The sequence below is a fragment of the Haplochromis burtoni genome, unplaced genomic scaffold (assembly GCF_018398535.1).
Source record: "Haplochromis burtoni strain Fernald_Lab_line unplaced genomic scaffold, NCSU_Asbu1 Contig_479, whole genome shotgun sequence".
In the NCBI taxonomy this organism is placed as follows: domain Eukaryota; kingdom Metazoa; phylum Chordata; class Actinopteri; order Cichliformes; family Cichlidae; genus Haplochromis; species Haplochromis burtoni.
In genome coordinates, this window is record NW_024582840.1 from 414,696 (window position 1) to 435,536 (window position 20,841).

A 20,841-nucleotide genomic window follows, 5' to 3' on the forward strand; every position below is an offset into this window, starting at 1 on the left:
TTCCACTCACCCCTCGGCTGTGTTCGCTGGAAAGTGTTTCAATGGAGGAGCAAAGCAGAAGCGGTCCTAGTGTCTCCCTCCGCCTCACTACAGACACTCATTCACTGTGACTGTACGCCGTGAACCAGCAGCGGAGCACGCATACACATACATTACTTTGCGAGCGCGCAGGATGTCGGGCGTGCACGCACGCACACACACGTGCCAGCGAGAAGAGCGCGGAGCTATCGAGGAGGACGCAGAGGAGCAGAGCGGGGATTTTTTTTGAAACTCTCTCAGGGGTTGCAGACAGATCGCAGAGCTACCGATGGACAGACAGACACACACACAGAGGCTGTATGCACTATTTTATTGGGCACTTTGTTTACTGTGTGCTATATTGTCAGCAGGTCACAGGTGCGTAATCTAAAATGACTAGCCCACCTATTGATGTATTATTAGTGTCTTTACATCAAAAAAAGTCAGAGTTGCATGATGTCATAACTTCAAACCAAAGTAAAATAAAAAAGTTTACCTCAGTGGTAATCAAAATAAACCTCACCAAATCTTTAATTTGTCTCCAAAGCCTTTAAAAACAAGTTAAGGGGTAAATTATAGGCTCGCCCACACACTCACTCTGTTTTCATTCAGTCCAGACAATCCGGAGCAAAGTTTACATTTTTCTGCATTTAAAGATATAGCGATTTTTTTCATGTCAAAATGCATAGGTGTTTTTTCATCGCTTTTATTCGTTTTATACGAGGCTAAACTGTTTTGTTTTTTCTTTTTGAAAGATGGTTAAATAAGACAGAAATAATTTAGAAAGCCGGTAGAAATGCACAGAAATACAGAAATAGTCACACGGGTAATGTAAATACAGATGTAGCCCAAGAGCAATAAAACTGGCGGTAATCAGATTACATCCGAAGGAATAACGGATCACGGGTTCGAGCCCACGCGCCGCTGCGGGCAGGTAGACTGCCAGCGTCCCCAGCCGACCCGACCGTCTGAGCCCCACCCACCAGTCCACCCACTCAACCCCACTCACTCACCGGCGTGTCTTTGGTGCTGGAACCAATTCCCCTCCGATGCCCGACACCGCACGGACGTGAAGCCTACCGGGCCGGCGGTTCGATCCCCGCTGTCTGATCTGTACTGAGAGTGCGTCTAGACTCCGGGCAGGTGAGCCCTCCGGGGCCTCCAGGCGCTGCGCACAGTGAATACTAAACAGGATGAGACTGCATTCAGGCACGGCACTGCGCTCCCCGCTCTCTCTCCCTGTCATGCCAAATACTATTAACTCTATAATTCTCCTGTGTCAGATGTATAGCGCCACGCTCTCTGGGCATTCATTGTCACAGCGCCCCCATCCAGATGTTCAGGCTCGTGTGCGTACAGTAGAAGCAGAACCCTCTATTTTTTATTTTTCCTCTCATTTACAGTCAACCATGTCCCATTTTGTGGAAGCTGGCTGCAAACCGCTCAATAAGCAGATGGTAGATATTTGATAGTGAATACGAGAAAGCCTGCTGTATATGCAATATATTGCTTTTCAGTGTAACTCATTCGCTCTACTGTTCAAGTTGTAACCTATAAAATATTTGTAGCCAGGTGAAATACAAACAGCACAGAAAACAAAAACCATCTTTAGGTAATCAGGTATAACTTACACTTCACCAGGAGAGCTGGAGCTCTGTTTCAGGAATAAAATGGTAACCATTGCTGTACTTACTTTATTTTAATTTCAGGTTGTTGGGTCCCCCGCCCCCCCAAATTGCTTACATTAAAACACAGTGTGAGATCTGTGCCAAAAGCGCACATGCCCTCTCTGCATGTCAGCTAAAGGACAATCTCAGGATTGAGTTTGACAGTGTGTTCATTTAGACTGATGTAACAGGGAAATAAAGGAAATGTTCTTCTACCACACAATATTAAAATAATACAGGTTAACCCAAAATACAAGCTGAATCTAATCTGAGAAACAAGAACCAATTTTACTGTATATAAATAAATAAGATTGTGGGAATTGTATCAGATATTTATATATGGCATAGATGTTGCCCGAGGCAGTGTTTATGCAAAGTTTCATCAAGATTGGTCCACTTGTCTAGGATGCAATAGTGAACACACAAACATACATATACTACAATCATCATTATCATAATTATTTATATTATTTATATTATTTTCATTATCATCATTATTAGTAGTAGTATTAGTAGGATTGTTGTACAATGTATTACAATGCAAAATGTGCAATACTGTAATAATTCAGTTCAGCTATTTTATTGTTAGCACATGCAGAAGACTTGTTAATGTAAAAAAATATATAGTGAGAGAAACTGTACTTAAACCAGTAATGGCTTTAGCAGTTGTTACAGTACTCATATAGCTACAAGCTACAACTGTGGTTTCCCTTCACCAGTGTATGAATGTGAGAGTGAATGAATAGTGGTATTGTAAAGCATTTCGAGGGGTCCCGAAAAGTGCTATATAAATGCAATCCATTATTATTATTATTATCATATAGAATGCTGTAGTGTACATTTCCATACATCTTATGCTTCAGTAGAGCTGTAGGTGTAGCAGAGCACCTTGTTGAAACCTGAAAAAAACATGCAAGTATATTATCAAAATAATCTTGGCCTCAATGCAGGCTCGTAGTAAGACTCATAAAAGTTGTTTATACTTGCAACCAGCTGATTTTGAAGGCATTTTCTGTGACACACATTCAACAACGTGTGGAAACATTCCTCTGAGATTTTGGTCCATATTTGACATGACAGCATCACACAGTTGCTGCAGATTTGATAGCTGCACATTCATCATGTCAGCCTCCCATTCCACCAATCCTGAAAGTTGTCTACTGGATTGGGATCTGGTGACTGTGGACACTACTTGAGTACAGTGACGGATCTGAAGGATGGATCCATGCAAAGATGCCTCACACCAGACAGCATTTTTCCAATCTTCGCTTATCTCATTTTTTTGAGCTCCTGTCAACTGTAACCTCAGTTTCCTGTTCTTAGCTGACAGCAGTACAGTCTGCTGCTGCTGTAGTGCACCTTCTTCAAGGTTTGACATGTTGTGCATTCAGAGATGCTCTTCTGCATACCTTGGTTTTAACAAGTGGTTATTTCATTGCTGTTGCCTTCAGCTTGAAGCAGTCTGGCAATTCTCCTTTGACCTCTGACATCAGCAAGGCATTTTCACCCAGAGAACTGGGGCTCACTAGATATTTTGGACATCGAACGTGAGCAGGCTATCTTGACCATAGGTGTGAATGCTGATGTCATGGGATTGACTGATTCAAAAACTGAATTTACAAGTAGATGAAGAGGTGTAGCTGATAAAGTGTCCAGTGAGTTATGAATCACAATGTTTTCAGCATGTTTTATGCTTTTAAATAATGAGTACAAAGTGATAGGATTTCTGCAGTGGCAATAAAAGATAATCGAATAAAGGACAAGCATCTGAAATAGGACATAACTGTCTAGGAAGTCGGGCTTATTGTAGGGGAGATCATGCTTGCTAGGAACTGCTGGGTTCTAATGTTCGCCACATTATCTGAATAAAATGTCGTTTTTATCTACTGGAATATTAACAGACCCGCGTTTGCTGTGTGGTAATTAGATTGCCACAGAAGGACAAAACAGAGACAGTGACACAGTGACCCTCTTCTGGACTGCACTGCTGATATTGTGCAAAAAGCCCTTGTAGTTGGTGCGGCTACAGCTTTCCAGCATTGTTCTCTATAATAAAAATAAGACAGGAAATACATACTCACAGTACCCTGGATGTGACAGCATTGTCATCTGCAAGAAAATGGCAAGAGCAGCACAAATGCAAGCTTTTAATTGTCTCATCATTGTCACGCAATGACGACCTACATTTCATTAACCGCTCCTGTACAACGCGTACAGCCGCACGGCACTGACCCGAGCTGACCTTATTCTCTCTAAGGCAGTTTTTATCTCCCCACATCATAGGTCTGAGTTAATCCATAGGCTATGTTTAGCTTTTTCATCAGAATGCATCACTAACTTCGGGCACGGTGAGATTAAATTAGATTATTCATGATGTGTTTTCCAGTTTCCTCGCATGTTCACTGCGGGGGAAAGTAGGCCAGTTTGCGCAGCGGCAGAGCGATAGACCCTCTCTCTCATGTGTCCTCACGTTACACTGTTTCCCTTACATTACACGGCTGTAGGCGGAGGTTAGGGGAGGGGGCGGGGAGCAAGCCTTTTTAGCGCTCTATTTTCTGCCCGCGCGGGCCTCCGTAGAGTCGCTCGCTTCAAACATGGCAGCTTCCATGTGTTAACGTGAGAGCGAACCGCAAGCGGTGTGTAACAGAGAGTAAACAGCTAGCACAGGGGTGCCCGTTGCTTTGGAAACAAAATAATAAAACTTCTGAGAAAACAGGAGAGCCAGTGTCCACGCAGAGGAGGTGACACGGGTAAAAGCACTTAACCTTTGCTTATTTAGCCTAGCTAGTCAACATGCTAATTAGTTTGCGGCGATAATGTATGTTGTATGCAGAAACGTTACCGCAGTAACATCCGTTTCTGCTCCGTTTCAACAGAGCAGAGATTTACTCACTGTTATTTTATTGAACGACTGAACTGTAGAAGCTACAAAGGTGAGTTAAAAGTACATTTTAGAGGATATTTCATATTCAAGTGCTGAAAGAGTCTTAATCCATCAGTGACTGGGCGAACCTGTACTCGGCAGCAGCTGTGTAAGCCATTTAAAAAGTTAAAACTTCTTTGGGGACTCAAAGGATACCATTAACGTTTTGATGAGCACGATAAACTAGTGTGCTAAAATGCATATGAATGTGTTCATTCACACTCCAGTGAAAGGAAAGGCTCGGGTATGTGGCCTTTTGTCACATCACAAATGAAATATGAGTTTCCAAGTTCGGTCAGAAAACCTATTTACCGTTTAAAGATTTTCTAAGAACACTAAGAAAATTGCACCTCTCACTTTCATTTATTTTTATTAATCAAAAAAGTGATTAACAGCTGCTTAGCTGCTCATTCAAAGAAATCAGCTAGAGATCATCTGGTTAATGGTTAATGGCAGAACACCCATTGATTCTTCAAAAGCATGAACTCCAGACGAGTCAAGCTCTACTGATGTGGTATTGTCATGGTTGTAGTGTGTGCTGTCTCACACAAAATAACCCATATTTTTTGAGATCTGATGACTGCCAAGGCTGTAGTGTACCATTAAGAATTGCATGTAACGGCTCTTTATTGAAGGTGTGCGTGATTCAAGTCTGTGTTGAGGAAACTGTGAGGTTGTTCTTTTTTTAAGCCAACATATTACTTAAGACATTTTAAATGTGTGTTTCCTTGCAGCCATTGTGGCTTTATGCTGGTGCGGACAGCCCGGCTGTTCCCCTTCATCATCTCCCATCACCTGCATCCCTCTCGCACACATTCAGCCGGACACGGATTTCGGTGGAGTGCAGCTGCTGCTAGCAGGGGAGTGAGATTCATGGAAACTGAAGTTCCTGCCTCTAACCCTCCAGCTGCATCTGCTGAATCTTCAGCAGATGGCACGGGCCAGTCCGCCACTAGCTCTACAGGTGACCAGGAGAAGATGCCTTCTGTGGGACTGTTACCAGGAGAGACGGTGGTTAAAGAGGGAAAGGCAGCCATCTTGTTCCCCAGTGCCAATGAGGTGTTTTATAACCCAGTGCAGGAGTTCAACAGAGATTTAACGTGAGTATGAACTTCGCCTTTATTGCCACTTGCAAAGTATCCACAACTGTCTCCATGTTAAAAGAAAAACTGATTTCAGGTGGAACAGTAACAGTCAAAAAGTGTGATTTAGATAAAATAAGGTGTCTAAATCCAGGTTTTTCCAGGCTCATTGAGATGTGATATAAGCATGTTTTGACTATGTCATTGACACTTTATGAAACATAGTGTGTATATTAAAGAGAGACAAGGCCCTACTTGTTGGGTCTATATGTCAGAGAGTTGGACAAGCTAAACTCTGTAGGTATGTAATTAAGACTGATTTTTGTAGCTCTGATTAAATCTAATAATAATAATAATAATTGATTGGATTTATAAAGCGCTTTTCAAGGCACCCAAAGCGCTTTACAATGCCACTATTCATTCACTCTTGCATTCACACACTGGTGGAGGCAAGCTACGGTTGTAGCCACAGCTGCCCTGGGGCAGCCTGACAGAAGCGAGGCTGCCATATCGCGCCATCGGCCCCTCTCACCAACACCAGTAGGTGGTAGGGTAAAGTGTCTTGACACAACGACCAGGACAGAGAGCGCGGGGATCAAACCGGCGACCTTCTGGTTACAGATGCGCTTCCCAACCCCCTGAGCTGCGGTCGCCCCTAGAATGCAGCTCTGTACCCACTCCTGTAACCTGTGCGGTAGCCTTAAGTATACCCTCCTAACATTGACACTAAAGTGACTCAGTGAACTGTGACATGTGTGTTTAGTAGGAATATGTGGTGTAAATAGAGCGTTTTGTTTAGCACAAGGATATTACTTCTGTAAAACAAATTACAGCAGGTGGTAATTGTGTCTAGCATGCCCATTATACTAATAAAATAGCTTGTATTCCCCAAACATATGCACTGTGAACATATGCAGTTTCTTTATTTTCATGGCTCAGATGATCCATGCATTGACTCTGTCCTGAAGTCTCACTTCTTCCTGTGTTTCTGTTATAGTAACTCGTGTTTAATTAATTATCCAGAGCAACACAGACACAAACCAGTATACAATCCCAAGTGCAAAAAGTTGGGACCCTGTGTAAAATGTAAATAAAAACACATTGCAGTGCATAAACTGAGACATTTTATTAAATTATTTGCTCATTTTGAATTTTATGGCAATTGCACGTCTTAAACGTTGGGCTGTGGGGAATAAAGGCTGGAAAAGTAAGTGATACTATAAAGGGTCACTCGGACAAACATTTTTCAACTAATTAGGTTATTTGGCAACATGATGAAGCGCCTTGAGGCGACTTATGTTGCGATTTGGCGCTATATAAATAAAATTGAATTGAATGTCAGTAACATGAAGGAGAATCAAAAAAGCATCTTAGAGAGACAGTTTGTCAGAAATAAAGTTGGCCACAGGTTCACCAATCTGAGAAAAATCAAAATCCAAAAAATCTGTAAAATTACAGAAATCTCTGTGCGGACTGGACAAGGCCATAAATCATTACTGGATGCCCTCAGGCAGCACTGCATTAGAAACAGGCATGTTTCGTTTTAGGGGCCAAAGCCCATTTAAAATGGACTGAGCCAAAGTGGAAAACTGTTCATAATGTGCAATTCTGTTTGGGAAAACGTGAACACTGCATCATTTAACATGGTAGTAGAAGAGTCCCGGTGCTGAAGTGGCCTGCCTCGGGGCAGGATTTCACTTTCATCAGACGGTGACGTCCCTGTGGCTTCATCCATCCTTTATGTACAGTAATAATCTGCTTTTCCTGTCATTTCATTAACAAAAGTGTGTTAATTAATAGAAAAAGTCACAAAAACCCCTGAAATGCTGGTGACTTTCCCTGGTCAGGGAGAAGATTGTTAAAAATCGCTTCTACAGTGGCCTCAAAAGTATTTGCATTGTTAAACAATCAACAAACTTCCTGAGCTTTGTTGACCTTTCTTTTTTACAGGATGAATTTTTAAGAACTTGCCATTAAAACAAAAAATAAAACAAAAACCGTTCCATAACGTATATTTTTTACTACTGGCCACATAGTGGCACAATCGAGACCTGCTCTTTGTTCTGAAGAAACCATCTAGATTCATTAAATTTGTCTTTTTGCAAGGTAGTTTTGAGAGACGAACACTTCAGAGCAACACTCAAGACTGAAAACCTAAAACCTTCAGCAGGACACGGCTGCTCTCTTTACATAGAAAACTCATCACTCAGTTGCTGTTTGACAACCTTGTTTGAGCATTTTTGGAAAGATTGAGCCACAACTACAAGAAACTACAGAGCAGGATTTGTGATTTTTTTTCTCTCTCTAATTTTCTTATTGGTCTTTCATCTGTGTGGACACATCTCCCGTGTCACAGGAGATGTGTCTGAAGGAGAGAGAAAGTCCTGAGAGTTACTGCTCTGCCTGGACCCCGTTCTCATTTTTCTCTCACGTGTGCGTTTATAAGTAAACATTCCCTTTCTTCTTTCCAGATGTGCTGTGATCACAGAGTTTGCGAGAGAGCTGCTGGCTCAGCGAGGGGTGAAGGTGGTGGTGCCAGGCGAACAGGAGAGGGTGGTGGTCTCTCTGTCAGAGGAGACAAACGAGGCCGAGGCACAGACGGAGGAGAAAAACGGATCAGAGGAGCCAGCTGTAACGGCAGCTGCGGGGGAGAGATGTGAGGTATGTAAGAGTGATTTATTTATGTATTTTTTAGTGCAGTGGCACACCAACAGGCTTTTATTGCTATGTATGAATACAAATGCAGGATTTTAATGGTACATGTATCCAGCTTCTAGTTTAGAAGGTTTTGTTCATGCGTACGATCCAGAACCTCATTTATTCACGTGTGGAAGTTAAATTAAATACCATCTGAAGACTTTAGGATGATAATGAACATGAACAAGGCAGAACAAGTGGTGTACTTGTATTTCTATGTGAATGGTTCTGTATCTAAAAGCCAGGTATTATTACTGCCCAGAGGGACCTCCCATGCTAAAATCATATGCACTGGTTCCAGTGGAAAATCCTTCGATAGAGGCCAATTTCACACTTTGGGGGCCACAAGTGGTCGAGAGGCAATTGGATCATTTTCAAGAAACTTCAAAACATGTTATGAAGTTGATATAATCTCATTAGTGTCATTAGACTGAAGGTTTTTGTCTTTGTTTTGTTAATTAGAACAGTTGCAGGTGATCCCAGCTTTCCCTGAATACAGCTCTCACATTTTTTAATTAGTTTCAGTTTCACTTTGAGTTGATTAATTCTCAATAAGGAAGGAAAAACCTGAGAGCAGCGACCAGCTTCAAAATGAAAATGTTTTTTTGAGGGAATATGTACACAGAGGGAGCAACGTTTTCACATTTTCTGTTCCAGCAGTTGTGAATTGACCTGAGAAGAATAAAGAGTTGTTCCACACAAGTAAACATAAAATCCTCCTCAGCACTGTTTCTGTGTCTTCCAGTCAGTCTTTGCATTCTTTTGCAGAGTCGATGATCAATCATGAGCTCAGTGAAGAACGTTGTTGTTAAAGAGTTGGATTCTTTTTTTATTGTTATTATCGAGTTATTGGAGACCAAAATGAAGCGAAATGAGAGTAAATGTAGTTGTAACTGTAAACTTGCTCTCTTGTGGGAAAATCTTACTCAAGGTTTACGAGTGTTTATGGGAATTTTTGAGCATTCTTGTAGAAGTGTATTGTGAGGTGAGACACAGATATTGGATGAGAAGCCCTGGCTAACAGTCTCCACTCTAATTCATCCCGAAGGTGTTCTGTCGAGTTGAGGTCAGGATTCTGTGAAAGCCAGTCAAGTTATTCCACACCAAACTCGCTCATCCGTGTCTTTATGGACTTTGCTTTGTGCACTGATGTGCAGTCATGCTGGAACAGGAAGGGGCCATCCCCAAACTGTTCCCACAAATTTGCTTGTTTTTATACACCTGTGGCCTTGGAAGTGATAGGAACACCTGAATTATATCAGAGACTACTACACCATATATCTGGAAGATGTGGTGTATATTCAAAAACGTAAAGCAACTCTTTGATTAAAGAGCTCGTAATTTTTGGCCGGCAATGTGTAATTTTCGTTTTCAGGACTTGTTTCTGTTGCTGCCAAGAGGCCAAAGAGTGCGTGTCTTTGTGGAACGTTAAGTGTGTTTCCCCAAACCTTTTGTGTCAGCGTGGTCTGCGTGTCCTGGAGGGCCTAGCAGCATCTGGTTTGCGCTCGGTGCGTTTTGCTTTGGAGGTCCCAGGCCTGCAGAGCGTCACTGCCAACGACTTCTCTGCTAAGGCGGCGGCTCTGATCGCCAGGAATGCCCAGTACAACGGAGTGAGCCACCTGCTCCAGGCCAGCTGCAGAGATGCCAGGTATGACTAGTCAGCATGTTCTGCTGCTTTACTTCCCACTTTTATCAGCTCCACTGTTCAGTACCATCTTCTTTCCCCCCATACTTCTTGTTTCATTGTTCTTCACTTTTGACCTTTGACCTCCTGTTCACATTTCTCATGAGCATCTTTTTTTTGTTGCTTTTATCCAAATTTACCATTTAAGATAAATAAATAAAAATTTCTCTCTCGGGTTTTAAACACAGCATGCTGATGTATGACATGCGAGCGAAGAAGGATCGCTATGACGTCATTGATCTGGATCCCTACGGTAGCCCGGCCTCTTTCCTGGATGCTGCCGTTCAGTCTGTCAGTGAAGGAGGTGGGTAGTTCACCGTAGCAGCTCCTCTAGGTTTCATCATTTTCAGGGATGTGGAAAGTTTCAGATCACTGTTGTAACTGCAAGTATTCAACTAGTGCAGAGGCTGCTGACACATGCATGTATGCAGTCTTTTAAAAAGCCAACAGCATGGTGCATGTGTGTGATAGACTAAATGTTAACTGGCTGAAAGTTTCAATTAAATGTGATTTTTATAGCAACAAATCACAACAACAGCCACCTCTAGGTGCTTTATATTCTAAAGTAAAGATCGTACACTAAGGAGCTCAGTCAAGTGCTCCTTGCCAGCTTAATGGCCTGTTGTATGTAGCCCAATAATGGAGGTAGAAGCTGACACCACACAGAGCTGTTTTCAACACTGCATTTCATCTGAAGTGAATTCAGATTACTTTTCAAAATTCACCATAAAATCAGTTTGGCAGCTGATCAGAAGTGGGCGAGAGATTGTTAGTGAAATAATTCTTGTTTGGTTTGATCCACTTTAAGTGTCAAAATCACTTTGTTTGTCACAAAGCAGAGAATTGTGTGTGTGTGTGTGTGTGTGTGTGTGTGTGTGTGTGTGTGTGTGATGTCTAATCTACACGGTTAAGCCGCCACTGCAGGTTTATAAATTTCAGTCTTTTAGATTTCTCGTCTTCTCTCTCCCCCCCTCTCTCTCTCTCTCTCTCTCAGGTCTTTTATGTATAACCTGTACAGACATGGCGGTGATGGCAGGAAACAGTGGAGAGACTTGCTACAGCAAATACGGTTCAGTCTCCATCAAAGCCAAATATTGTCATGAAATGGTGAGGGCACAGAGTATACACACAAACAAACACACTCTCCACACTCTGGCTCACTCTCAGAAATGTGAAAATGACACATTGCAGTACATGCGCAGTCATGTTTGCATTAGTGTGTAAGCATGCAGAATGTATCTGAGTGAGACGGTGACGCTGTAAGTAATCGTACGTTCAATTTAGCCAAGTGAGTTTTCGTGACGTCAAAAACAAATGATATTTTATTCTTGTTGCGATTGTCTGAGGTTATAATCCTTCAGTGTGCACACTTTGGGAAAAGAAATAGCAGAGCAATGATTGGCTACCTCTCCAGAAGTTCCTCTTCTTGAGGATCATCTCCAGCTCCTCCATTTTGGACCGCAGATGGTGACTCTACTTTCTGTTCAACCTGAAGGCATCAAGCCTGCATTTGCTTCAGGTACAGTATAAGTTGGACCTCCGGCTAGTAACGGATCACCGGGACAGCCGTCACCAGCTGCAGTCCAAGATGTTGGAGTCAGTTTCGGGATGAGAGACTCAGAATTGACTGTTTTATTACATGTAATTAGAAAACTCCCTGAAAAGCCTTCAGTTGATCCAAAATGATGCAGCGAGAGTACTGACAGGGACTAGAAAGGAAGAGCATATTTCTCCTATTTTGGCTTCTCTTCACTGGCTCCCTGTTAAATCCAGGACATAAAAGATCTTTAATAATCATCCCCCATCTTATCTTAAAAACCTCAGAGTACTGTATCACCCCAGTAGATAACTTCACTCTCAGACTGCAGGCTTACTTGTGGCTCCCTTTCCTGTTGAGATTTGGGAGACAAACACTCTCTACCTTTAAGATTAGGCTTAAAACTTTCCTTTTTGATAAGGGATAAAGTTAGGGTTGGATCAGGTGACCCCGAATCCTCCCTTATATATGCAGCAATAGGCCTTGGCTGCTCGGTGCTTCCCCTGATCCACTGGGTGTTTCTTCTAAACTCATTATGTGTTTAATTATTAGTAATTGATTAATCTTTGGATCACGTTCACACTATGCCTTTGTCTCGTCTCCCTCCCCTCATCCCAACGGGTCACAGCAGATGGCCCCGCCCCTCCCTGAGCCTGGTTCTGCTGGAGGTTTCTTCCTGTTAAAAGGGAGTTTTTCTTTCCCACCATCACTAAGTGCTTTCTCATGTTTTGAGTTTTCTCTGTATTATTGCAGAGTCTTTACCTTTATAATATAAGGAGACTGTTGTTGTGATTTGGCACTATATAAATAAAAATGAATTGGATTGAAATGAAATATTAGTAAAATAACAAAATATATGCAAAAAAATACAGAAAAAAGTAAAAGACATAAAATATCTCTATATACCACACAATTCTACATGTTTGAAAAGCAGAAGGATAAATTTTACACTTATTTGATGAGTGAAAGTCACGACTGTTACCTGCCTGTAGGGAAACATGAGACAGGAAGACTGTAGGTGGCTTTTTAAAATAAGGGTGAAGGGCTTATCGAGTCATCTAAGTCAAACATGCAGCTGTCTCAGTGGGATCCAGATGGATAACAATAAATTACACAGTATACTTGGGCAACCATCCAAAGAGTCATCGTGTAGACAACGCCGTTCGTGTTGAATATTTTCTTTGGCAGAAATACAAGAAAAGAGCAACTGGTGAATGTGTTTGCACCACAGCCAGAACATGTGTGGTGTTCTCATAAAGGTCTTTTCTTCTTTTTCCCACCTTCTCATGTGCTATCATGATCTGATTTCATGCTGCATATAGCACAAGTAGTTTTCCACACAGTAGTGGAATTCACACCTTCTCTAGCTGTGAGTGGCAGTAATGGAACATAAATGCAAGGATCATTAAAAAAACCTCATAAATTCTATTTGATTTGATGAAAAAGAAACCCCTCTGCAGCTGAATAAAACTTCTTATCCAACATAATTTCCTCACATCCCTGTAAACAGATCCGAGATGTTTTCCAGATTTTCACAGCAAGAGAAAAAAAAGTGCTGAATACGTGCCTCTCTCCATCTTTGAACTCCAGGCTCTGCGTATCATCCTGCACAGTTTGGACCAGAGGGCAGGAGTGTACCAGCGATACATCCAGCCCCTGCTGTCCGTCAGCGTCGACTTTTACATTCGGGTCTTCGTCCGCGTCTTCACAGGACAGGCTACAGTCAAAAACTCAGCCAGGTGCTCGCTCACACGCACGCACGCACGCACTGTCTGCTAACAAAGGCTGATCTATCCTGTGTGATGAAAGATGAATGATCCTGAAACTGGGTCACTGCAGGAACAAATGCACAAAGTAACAGCAGCAGGGGGATTTGTGAGGGTAAAAGTAAAGTGCTAATAGAATAATAGAAATCTGGGTACGTGACACTAAAAGATGATATTATGACTGATGTGCTCAGTATTGAAACACAAAATGACACTGCAGTTGAGTCCCGTCTCTCTTTGTTGCAGTAAGCAGGCGCTGGTGTACAACTGTGTCGGCTGCGGGGCTTTCCACTTGCAGAGAATGGGCAGGAGAACAAGCAACGGAAAACAGTGAGACACTAAACACTCTGCTGCTGCTTCTAATGAGGTTCTGTGTGTGATGGTTCAGTCGAGGTGTGCTCATCAGTGAACTGGCGGCTTGAAATAAAGTCCTCAGTTTATGGTGTTTCTGTTTCTTTTTGGATGTAAAAATCTTAGGTTGAACTCAATCAAAAGGTTGAGTTCAAGGAGCCATGGATGGATACGTTTGGCTAAATGCTTTACTATTAAATGTGAGGTTTGCTGTTCAGAGAACCCCTCTGTGTTACTTGATGATCACTGCGTGCAGTAAAGTCGATGTCTGTTTGATTTCAGCATGAAGTATTCTGCTGCCACCGGGCCACCGGTTGGACCAGAGTGTGAGCACTGCGGACAGAGACATCAGGTGATGCACAAACACGTCACGTCAGTGTGCTAGCATTCGCTCTGGGTTACAGTTTTTGTTTTGGTGGTTATGGCAGAAATGTCCCACTTCTCAAGCATATGATCACTGATACATTCACAGTACTTGGCTGGGCCTCCTCCTTACCACATATTACTGTATGGAGGCGATCAGCTTTTGGCCCTGCTGAGGTGTTACTGAAGCCCAGGTTGCTTTGACAGCTGCCTTCAGCTTGTCGGGTGGATCTTCCTCTTGAAAATACTTCACAGATTCTGTGTGGGGTTTACGCTAATCGAGCACAGTAATAACATGGTTGGCAAACCATTTGGTACTAGTTTTGGCACTGTGGGGAGGTGCTAAGTGCTGCTGGGAAGTGAAATTAGCATTTCTATAAAATCTGTTAGCAGATGGAATAATGAAGTACTCTAAAATCGCCTTCGTTGACTTTGTAGTACAAGTTATCAGACTGTGGAAACTGTGGATTCACTTGAAAAACATCAGAATGTCGAGTGTAGTGCTGGTTCATGCAGGACTAACACCAATCACATCAGCTGATCTTATGTTTGTAATACAGAGCACAGTTTTGAAGCTGTTTTGTCCTACCTAGAGTTTGTGGGCATCTGTAGGTTGCCTAGCAACCCAACTCCACCTGTTGTGCTGTGTCCAGTCAAATCAGTGTAGTTGTGATGTCATTTACAGGGAGTGCAGAATTATTAGGCAAGTTGTATTTTCGAGGAATAATTTTATTATTGAACAACAACCATGTTCTCAATGAACCCAAAAAACTCATTAATATCAAAGCTGAATGTTTTTGGAAGTAGTTTTTAGTTTGTTTTTAGTTTTAGCTATTTTAGGGGGATATCTGTGTGTGCAGGTGACTATTACTGTGCATAATTATTAGGCAACTTAACAAAAAACAAATATATACCCATTTCAATTATTTATTTTTACCAGTGAAACCAATATAACATCTCCACATTCACAAATATACATTTCTGACATTCAAAAACAAAACAAAAACAAATCAGCGACCAATATAGCCACCTTTCTTTGCAAGGACACTCAAAAGCCTGCCATCCATGGATTCTGTCAGTGTTTTGATCTGTTCACCATCAACATTGCGTGCAGCAGCAACCACAGCCTCCCAGACACTGTTCAGAGAGGTGTACTGTTTTCCCTCCTTGTAAATCTCACATTTGATGATGGACCACAGGTTCTCAATGGGGTTCAGATCAGGTGAACAAGGAGGCCATGTCATTAGTTTTTCTTCTTTTATACCCTTTCTTGCCAGCCACGCTGTGGAGTACTTGGACGCGTGTGATGGAGCATTGTCCTGCATGAAATCATGTTTTTCTTGAAGGATGCAGACTTCTTCCTGTACCACTGCTTGAAGAAGGTGTCTTCCAGAAACTGGCAGTAGGACTGGGAGTTGAGCTTGACTCCATCCTCAACCCGAAAAGGCCCCACAAGCTCATCTTTGATGATACCAGCCCAAACCAGTACTCCACCTCCACCTTGCTGGCGTCTGAGTCGGACTGGAGCTCTCTGCCCTTTACCAATCCAGCCACGGGCCCATCCATCTGGCCCATCAAGACTCACTCTCATTTCATCAGTCCATAAAACCTTAGAAGAACCAGTCTTGAGATATTTCTTGGCCCAGTCTTGACGTTTCAGCTTGTGTGTCTTGTTCAGTGGTGGTCGTCTTTCAGCCTTTCTTACCTGGCCATGTCTCTGAGTATTGCACACCTTGTGCTTTTGGGCACTCCAGTGATGTTGCAGCTCTGAAATATGGCCAAACTGGTGGCAAGTGGCATCTTGGCAGCTGCACCTTGACTTTTCTCAGTTCATGGGCAGTTATTTTGCGCCTTGGTTTTTCCACACGCTTCTTGCGACCCTGTTGACTATTTTGAATGAAACGCTTGATTGTTCGATGATCACGCTTCAGAAGCTTTGCAATTTTGAGACTGCTGCATCCCTCTGCAAGATATCTCACTATTTTTGACTTTTCTGAGCCTGTCAAGTCCTTCTTTTGACCCATTTTGCCAAAGGAAAGGACGTTGCCTAATAATTATGCACACCTGATATAGGGTGTTGATGTCATTAGACCACACCCCTTCTCATTACAGAGATGCACATCACCTAATATGCTTAATTGGTAGTAGGCTTTCGAGCCTATACACCTTGGAGTAAGACAGCATGCATGAAGAGGATGATGTGGACAAAATACTCATTTGCTTAATAATTCTGCACTCCCTGTATGGCTGCTCTGTTGTCTCACCTGGCTTTCCATATGACCGGTCCCAGAGCAGCGCCAAGTGGCCACATAAATGACTGCTGATGGAACAAAACAGTCTGACTGTAGAGGTTCTGACTGAAATGTGATTCTATTGTATTTGGGAACAAATGTAAAGGTAGCTGACTTTTTTTTTCTCCATTAAAGTTTTGTTAAAATGACTTTAAAGTCAAGGGTGCAGTGGCCCACTTAAAACCAGAAAAATCCCACAGGGACCTCCCAAACTTCAGTTTTCACTCTAATCAAAATACAAGAGAGAAAGATGGATTCATTGAAATTTTCATTCAAGAAACATAAACAACTCTGGCTGTTGGCTATTAATTGCTAATGCACCCAGTCACATGCACCGTGTTAAAGCAACACACCTGCCAAACAGGGCATCAACTTCAATGTAATAGCAGTGAATTTAGGTTGGAGTAATGAGTAATATCACAAACTAACCCCCTGCTATTACCAGCTTTAATCCACTTTTTTATTGAAATAAATAAATTAATATAAATGTATTACTGTACATAGATGTAAGTTCAAGCTGACTGCCTGCAGTACCCTTGCAACTCACCAGGGGTCCCCAGCACATACTTTGGGAATCACTGACTTAAATGGTTTATATGTCCATAAACTGGCCTGCTTGTTTCTGGTTGTTACTGTGTGGGCATGCATAAAACTCCATTTGAAGCCTCTACCTCTCCTCTTTGCAGCTGGGCGGTCCGATCTGGGCAGAGTCCATCCACGACCTGGAGTTCGTCCAGAAGGTTTTGTCTGCCGTGTCGGGGAACCCTTGCAGGTTTGGGACATCTAAACGCATTGAGGGCGTGCTGAGCATGGTGACTGAGGTACTCATTCCCTTTCTTATATATGCTCTCACTGCTGGAACAGGTGCTATTTAATGGGATTGTCCCGTGGGTGTGGTTGGTGGCGTTAGCCGGCTTTTTGTTGTGTGAGATAGACCGTGATCACGTTTCAGTCGTAGTTTCCTGTCAGACTGAAGCTTCATTGCCTGTGACGTGCTCTGTGTTTCAGGAGTTGGAGGATGTGCCGCTTTATTACACCGTGGACAATCTGAGCAGCACGATACACTGCAATACTCCATCCCTGCTCCAGTTTAGGTACACACACACACACACACACACACACACACACACACACACACAGTTTGCATCAACTGATGGTCTGTATGCATTTCTTAAAGACTTACAACTCATGCTTTCTTAAAATTAGTTGTAGGTTGTAAGCTGCGACCGCACAGGAAGTGATTCACTCGATGCATGTCACTTTGAAGCAGTTGGCAGCGGTTATTTCACCCGCAGTCATTTTTGATCGTGGAGTGTTGTTCACGTGCTCTCTGATTGCCACTTCGCTTCGCTGGTTGATACAGCTTTACTGTGAAAGAACTCTTTGCAAATGTGTAATTGTGTAGCTACGCACAGACACTGTTAGACACTACTGTCTTTAAAAAAAAGTTTTTATTTGATTAGAGAATTGTCAGTGACAGCAAAATGTATTCTTTAGAAAGGCGTCACACACCCAGAAAGGTTACAAAGCACTGTGCACACACACACACACACACACACACACACACACACACACACACACACACACACACACACACACACACACACACACACACACACACACACACACACACACACACACTTTTTTGCTGATAGAAGGAATTCAGCAGTAACTTGAAAGAGCATCTCTTTTCACACGACATATCAAACCTTGATATTGAAATCTGACACACAGCTTTGACTGAGGCATACCACCTGTTGTTGCAATCTTTTGTTTGCAAGGGTCAGCCAATCAGAAGAAACAATCCTGAAAGGGGAGAGGGGAAGGCAAGGGAGCTGAAATGGCTTCTTTCAGACAGACAAAGCCCTGGATCAAATTAATAAGAATATTTTGATTATTTTAAACTGTCAAGTATACAAAGCTCCAGTATAATCCTTAAATAAAAAATATGGAGTTGGAAATGAGCATAGCTGCCCCCGCTTTAAAGCTCTCGTCCATTTATATCTAACACTGAGTCTGTGGCATCTTCTACCTTGTTGTTTAGGTTATTCTCCTGCTGTGCATGTGTGAATGTCCACATTTGTTTGTTTTCAGTGATTCCAGGAGGAAAAAAAATATCTTACCCGTGGCTTTCCGTTTGTCTGTTTGTAGGGAAAACCTTCCTCCTCTCACATTTCTCACAAACTGAATCATCAGAGCATCCTTCCTCTATCTCGCTCTTTTCAGGTCTGCTCTCCTCCATGCTGGCCACAGGGTCTCCCTCTCTCACGCCTGTAAAAACGCCATCAAAACAGACGCCCCTCCTGCAGCCATCTGGGACATCATGCGATGCTGGGTAAACTTTACAGGAGAAAAAGAAAAGCTATTTTTAGTAATCCTGAACACAGCCACACGCTGTTGTTGCTTAAACATTTCCATGTCCTGCTGGAAATGTCGACACTAAATAAAAAGTGAACATGCTTATTTAGAATCGTGTAACACATTTAAAGTCACACATGCATGTTTGATGATCTGCTGCAGGAGAAAATCAACCCTGTAAAGAGGGAGAAATTATCTCCGACCAGCCCCGCATTCAAGATCCTCTCCACTGAGCCCAGGTGAGCCACTTTGAGCCATCAGGAGCACATTTACCGCTTTAAAAGATTCCACTGTCTCTGAAAAATGCACAGCCCTAACCTGCAGATCTGTAATGTTTGTGTGTTTGTAGCTTTGAGGCCTGTTTCACTGTAAGGGAGGACGCCAACCCTCAGTCCCGTAAGCGCCACCTGACCCGGTTCCAGGAGAATCCTCAGGCCTTCTGGGGACCCAAAGCTCGCGCCAAAGCTGGGTAACCATAACAACAAGTTTGTTAGTTTTTTTTAATAGTCCAGAGGTCACAAGTGTCACATGCTGATGTTTCGAAAGCGGCTAAAATGTGTGTCAGTTGAATCAAGAAGTACGGTGGCCTTGAGTGGTCAAACACACTGCAACTTCAAAAAAAACTGCAAAGACGCACAAAACACAACAGAAATACGAGGGCAAACCCAGAACTAAGGTCTCCAAAGCAGTGGTGACATAGAGAAACTGTTCATACGGCTGTTTGCCACACTGTTGTGATCGGTGCTTCCTCCACTCCTGAATAAGCATGCGCAGCTTCGCTGGGACGCTCCATCTTGGCTTGGCAGCCCTATGAAAATGGAGCTCTCGCTGAACGCTACCGCCAAGTGCGTGCAGTGCACAACTGTGTTTTGGGACTGAAAGGGGGTATTGTTGGTTGACTTTCTGCCACAATAAATGCTGACAGGTACTGTGAAACACTGAAAAAAACTGAGAAGGGCAATTCAGAACCAGAGACGAGGAATGCTGAGCAAGGGCGTAAGCATTCTCCACGACAACGCGCGTCCGCACATTGCTCGTCAAATTGTCACTCTCCTGCAAAACTTTGGTTGGAACTTCATCACCCACCCATCCTACAATCCGGACTAGGCACCCAGTGACTCCCACCTGTTCCTAAAGTTGAAAGAATATTTGTCCAGAAGGTGATTGTGTGGCGCCAGCAAGCGGGTACGACATGGGCATTGTAAAACTGCCACAGCATCTGCAAAAATGCAGCGAGTGAAATGGTGATTATGTAGAAAAATAAATAATTCTTCAACCTTTAAAATGATGTAAATATTTCTAAAACGATAGGTGACCTTACTTTTGAGATTGCCCTCGTAGGAAAAAACCCCAAACCTTAAATACCCTGAATTAGTTTAATTAGTTACTTAAAGTAGTCCTGAGTTTCTCTTTGGAGAGAAAAAAAAAAAAGCTGTGTTCATGTTCTTCCAGTGTTCTTTGTTTCTTGCACATGTTGCTCCTTCTATCATCTCCACTTATTTATTTTTTTATTCTCTTTTCTCTGGTTTCCTGTTAATCTTTCTCCTCATTTGTTCTCTCCTTCAGTGGTGGAATCTCTGCTGACCTGCAAGACAAGAGGAAAAAGTTCCAGAACAAGAGAAAGAACCAGATCACAGACTCTTCTCAGCTCAAGACCTTCCCCTGCAAGAAGTTCAAACAGGTCAGATTTACTAAACACAACCTAAATACACCATTTATTTTTTTTTTACATTAAAAACTCTTAAATAGTGCTTTTACCTGCATCCCACTCAAATGAAGGTGAAGATGGTGACTAGCTGGTGAACATAGCATAACATTTTGGTAATGACTTGGTGGAGACCAAAATGATGCTGTTCTTGTGGCTGCTGGGCATTTAAAGCTAAGAGGCCATCTGTGCAAAAGGCTGCCCACCCCAGGCATGGATCTGCTCAGAGGGGTTTTCTCACAAACTAGGAGTATGTGAAAAGGGTTTCTGCCTGCTTAACATTTAGAACTATGTTTGTGCACAGCACAGTAAAATGAGAGGAAGAGCAGAAAGCATCGTTACTGTTGCAGCAGCTGACGGAGTCGCTGCAGGTGAGGATCGCTTCAGCACGTCGGGTTC

General features: G+C 42.7%; 2 protein-coding genes across 11 annotated transcripts in view; one reads left to right on the plus strand and one right to left on the minus strand.

The window, feature by feature from the left end:
• Positions 1-2,130, minus strand: part of nacc1b (nucleus accumbens associated 1, BEN and BTB (POZ) domain containing b) — a 29,464-nt gene extending 27,334 nt beyond the window's left edge. Inside the window, exon 1 of one of the 3 annotated variants that reach the window (XM_005946450.3) lies at positions 1,032-2,130. In XM_005946450.3, the coding sequence (XP_005946512.2) occupies positions 1,032-1,264 (233 nt within the window). In that variant the 5' untranslated portion in view covers positions 1,265-2,130. Of the gene's footprint in view, positions 1-10; positions 953-1,031 lie in introns of those variants that run through there. The other 2 variants (XM_005946449.2, XM_005946447.2) reach the window with 2 other exon arrangements.
• Positions 2,131-4,239: 2,109 nt separating this feature from the next.
• Positions 4,240-20,418, plus strand: trmt1 (tRNA methyltransferase 1; the record flags this gene model as incomplete). 8 transcript variants are annotated; one of them, XM_042213771.1, is given in 16 exon segments in its annotated part: positions 4,240-4,435; positions 4,562-4,618; positions 5,343-5,708; positions 8,162-8,351; positions 9,848-10,035; positions 10,260-10,375; positions 11,066-11,178; positions 13,199-13,347; positions 13,621-13,704; positions 14,008-14,077; positions 17,066-17,200; positions 17,388-17,473; positions 18,606-18,714; positions 18,900-18,976; positions 19,087-19,206; positions 20,304-20,418. In XM_042213771.1, coding segments are annotated over 14 exon segments (1,905 nt in total), but the record flags the coding sequence as incomplete, so codon positions are not given.
• Positions 20,419-20,841: the final 423 nt, after the last annotated feature.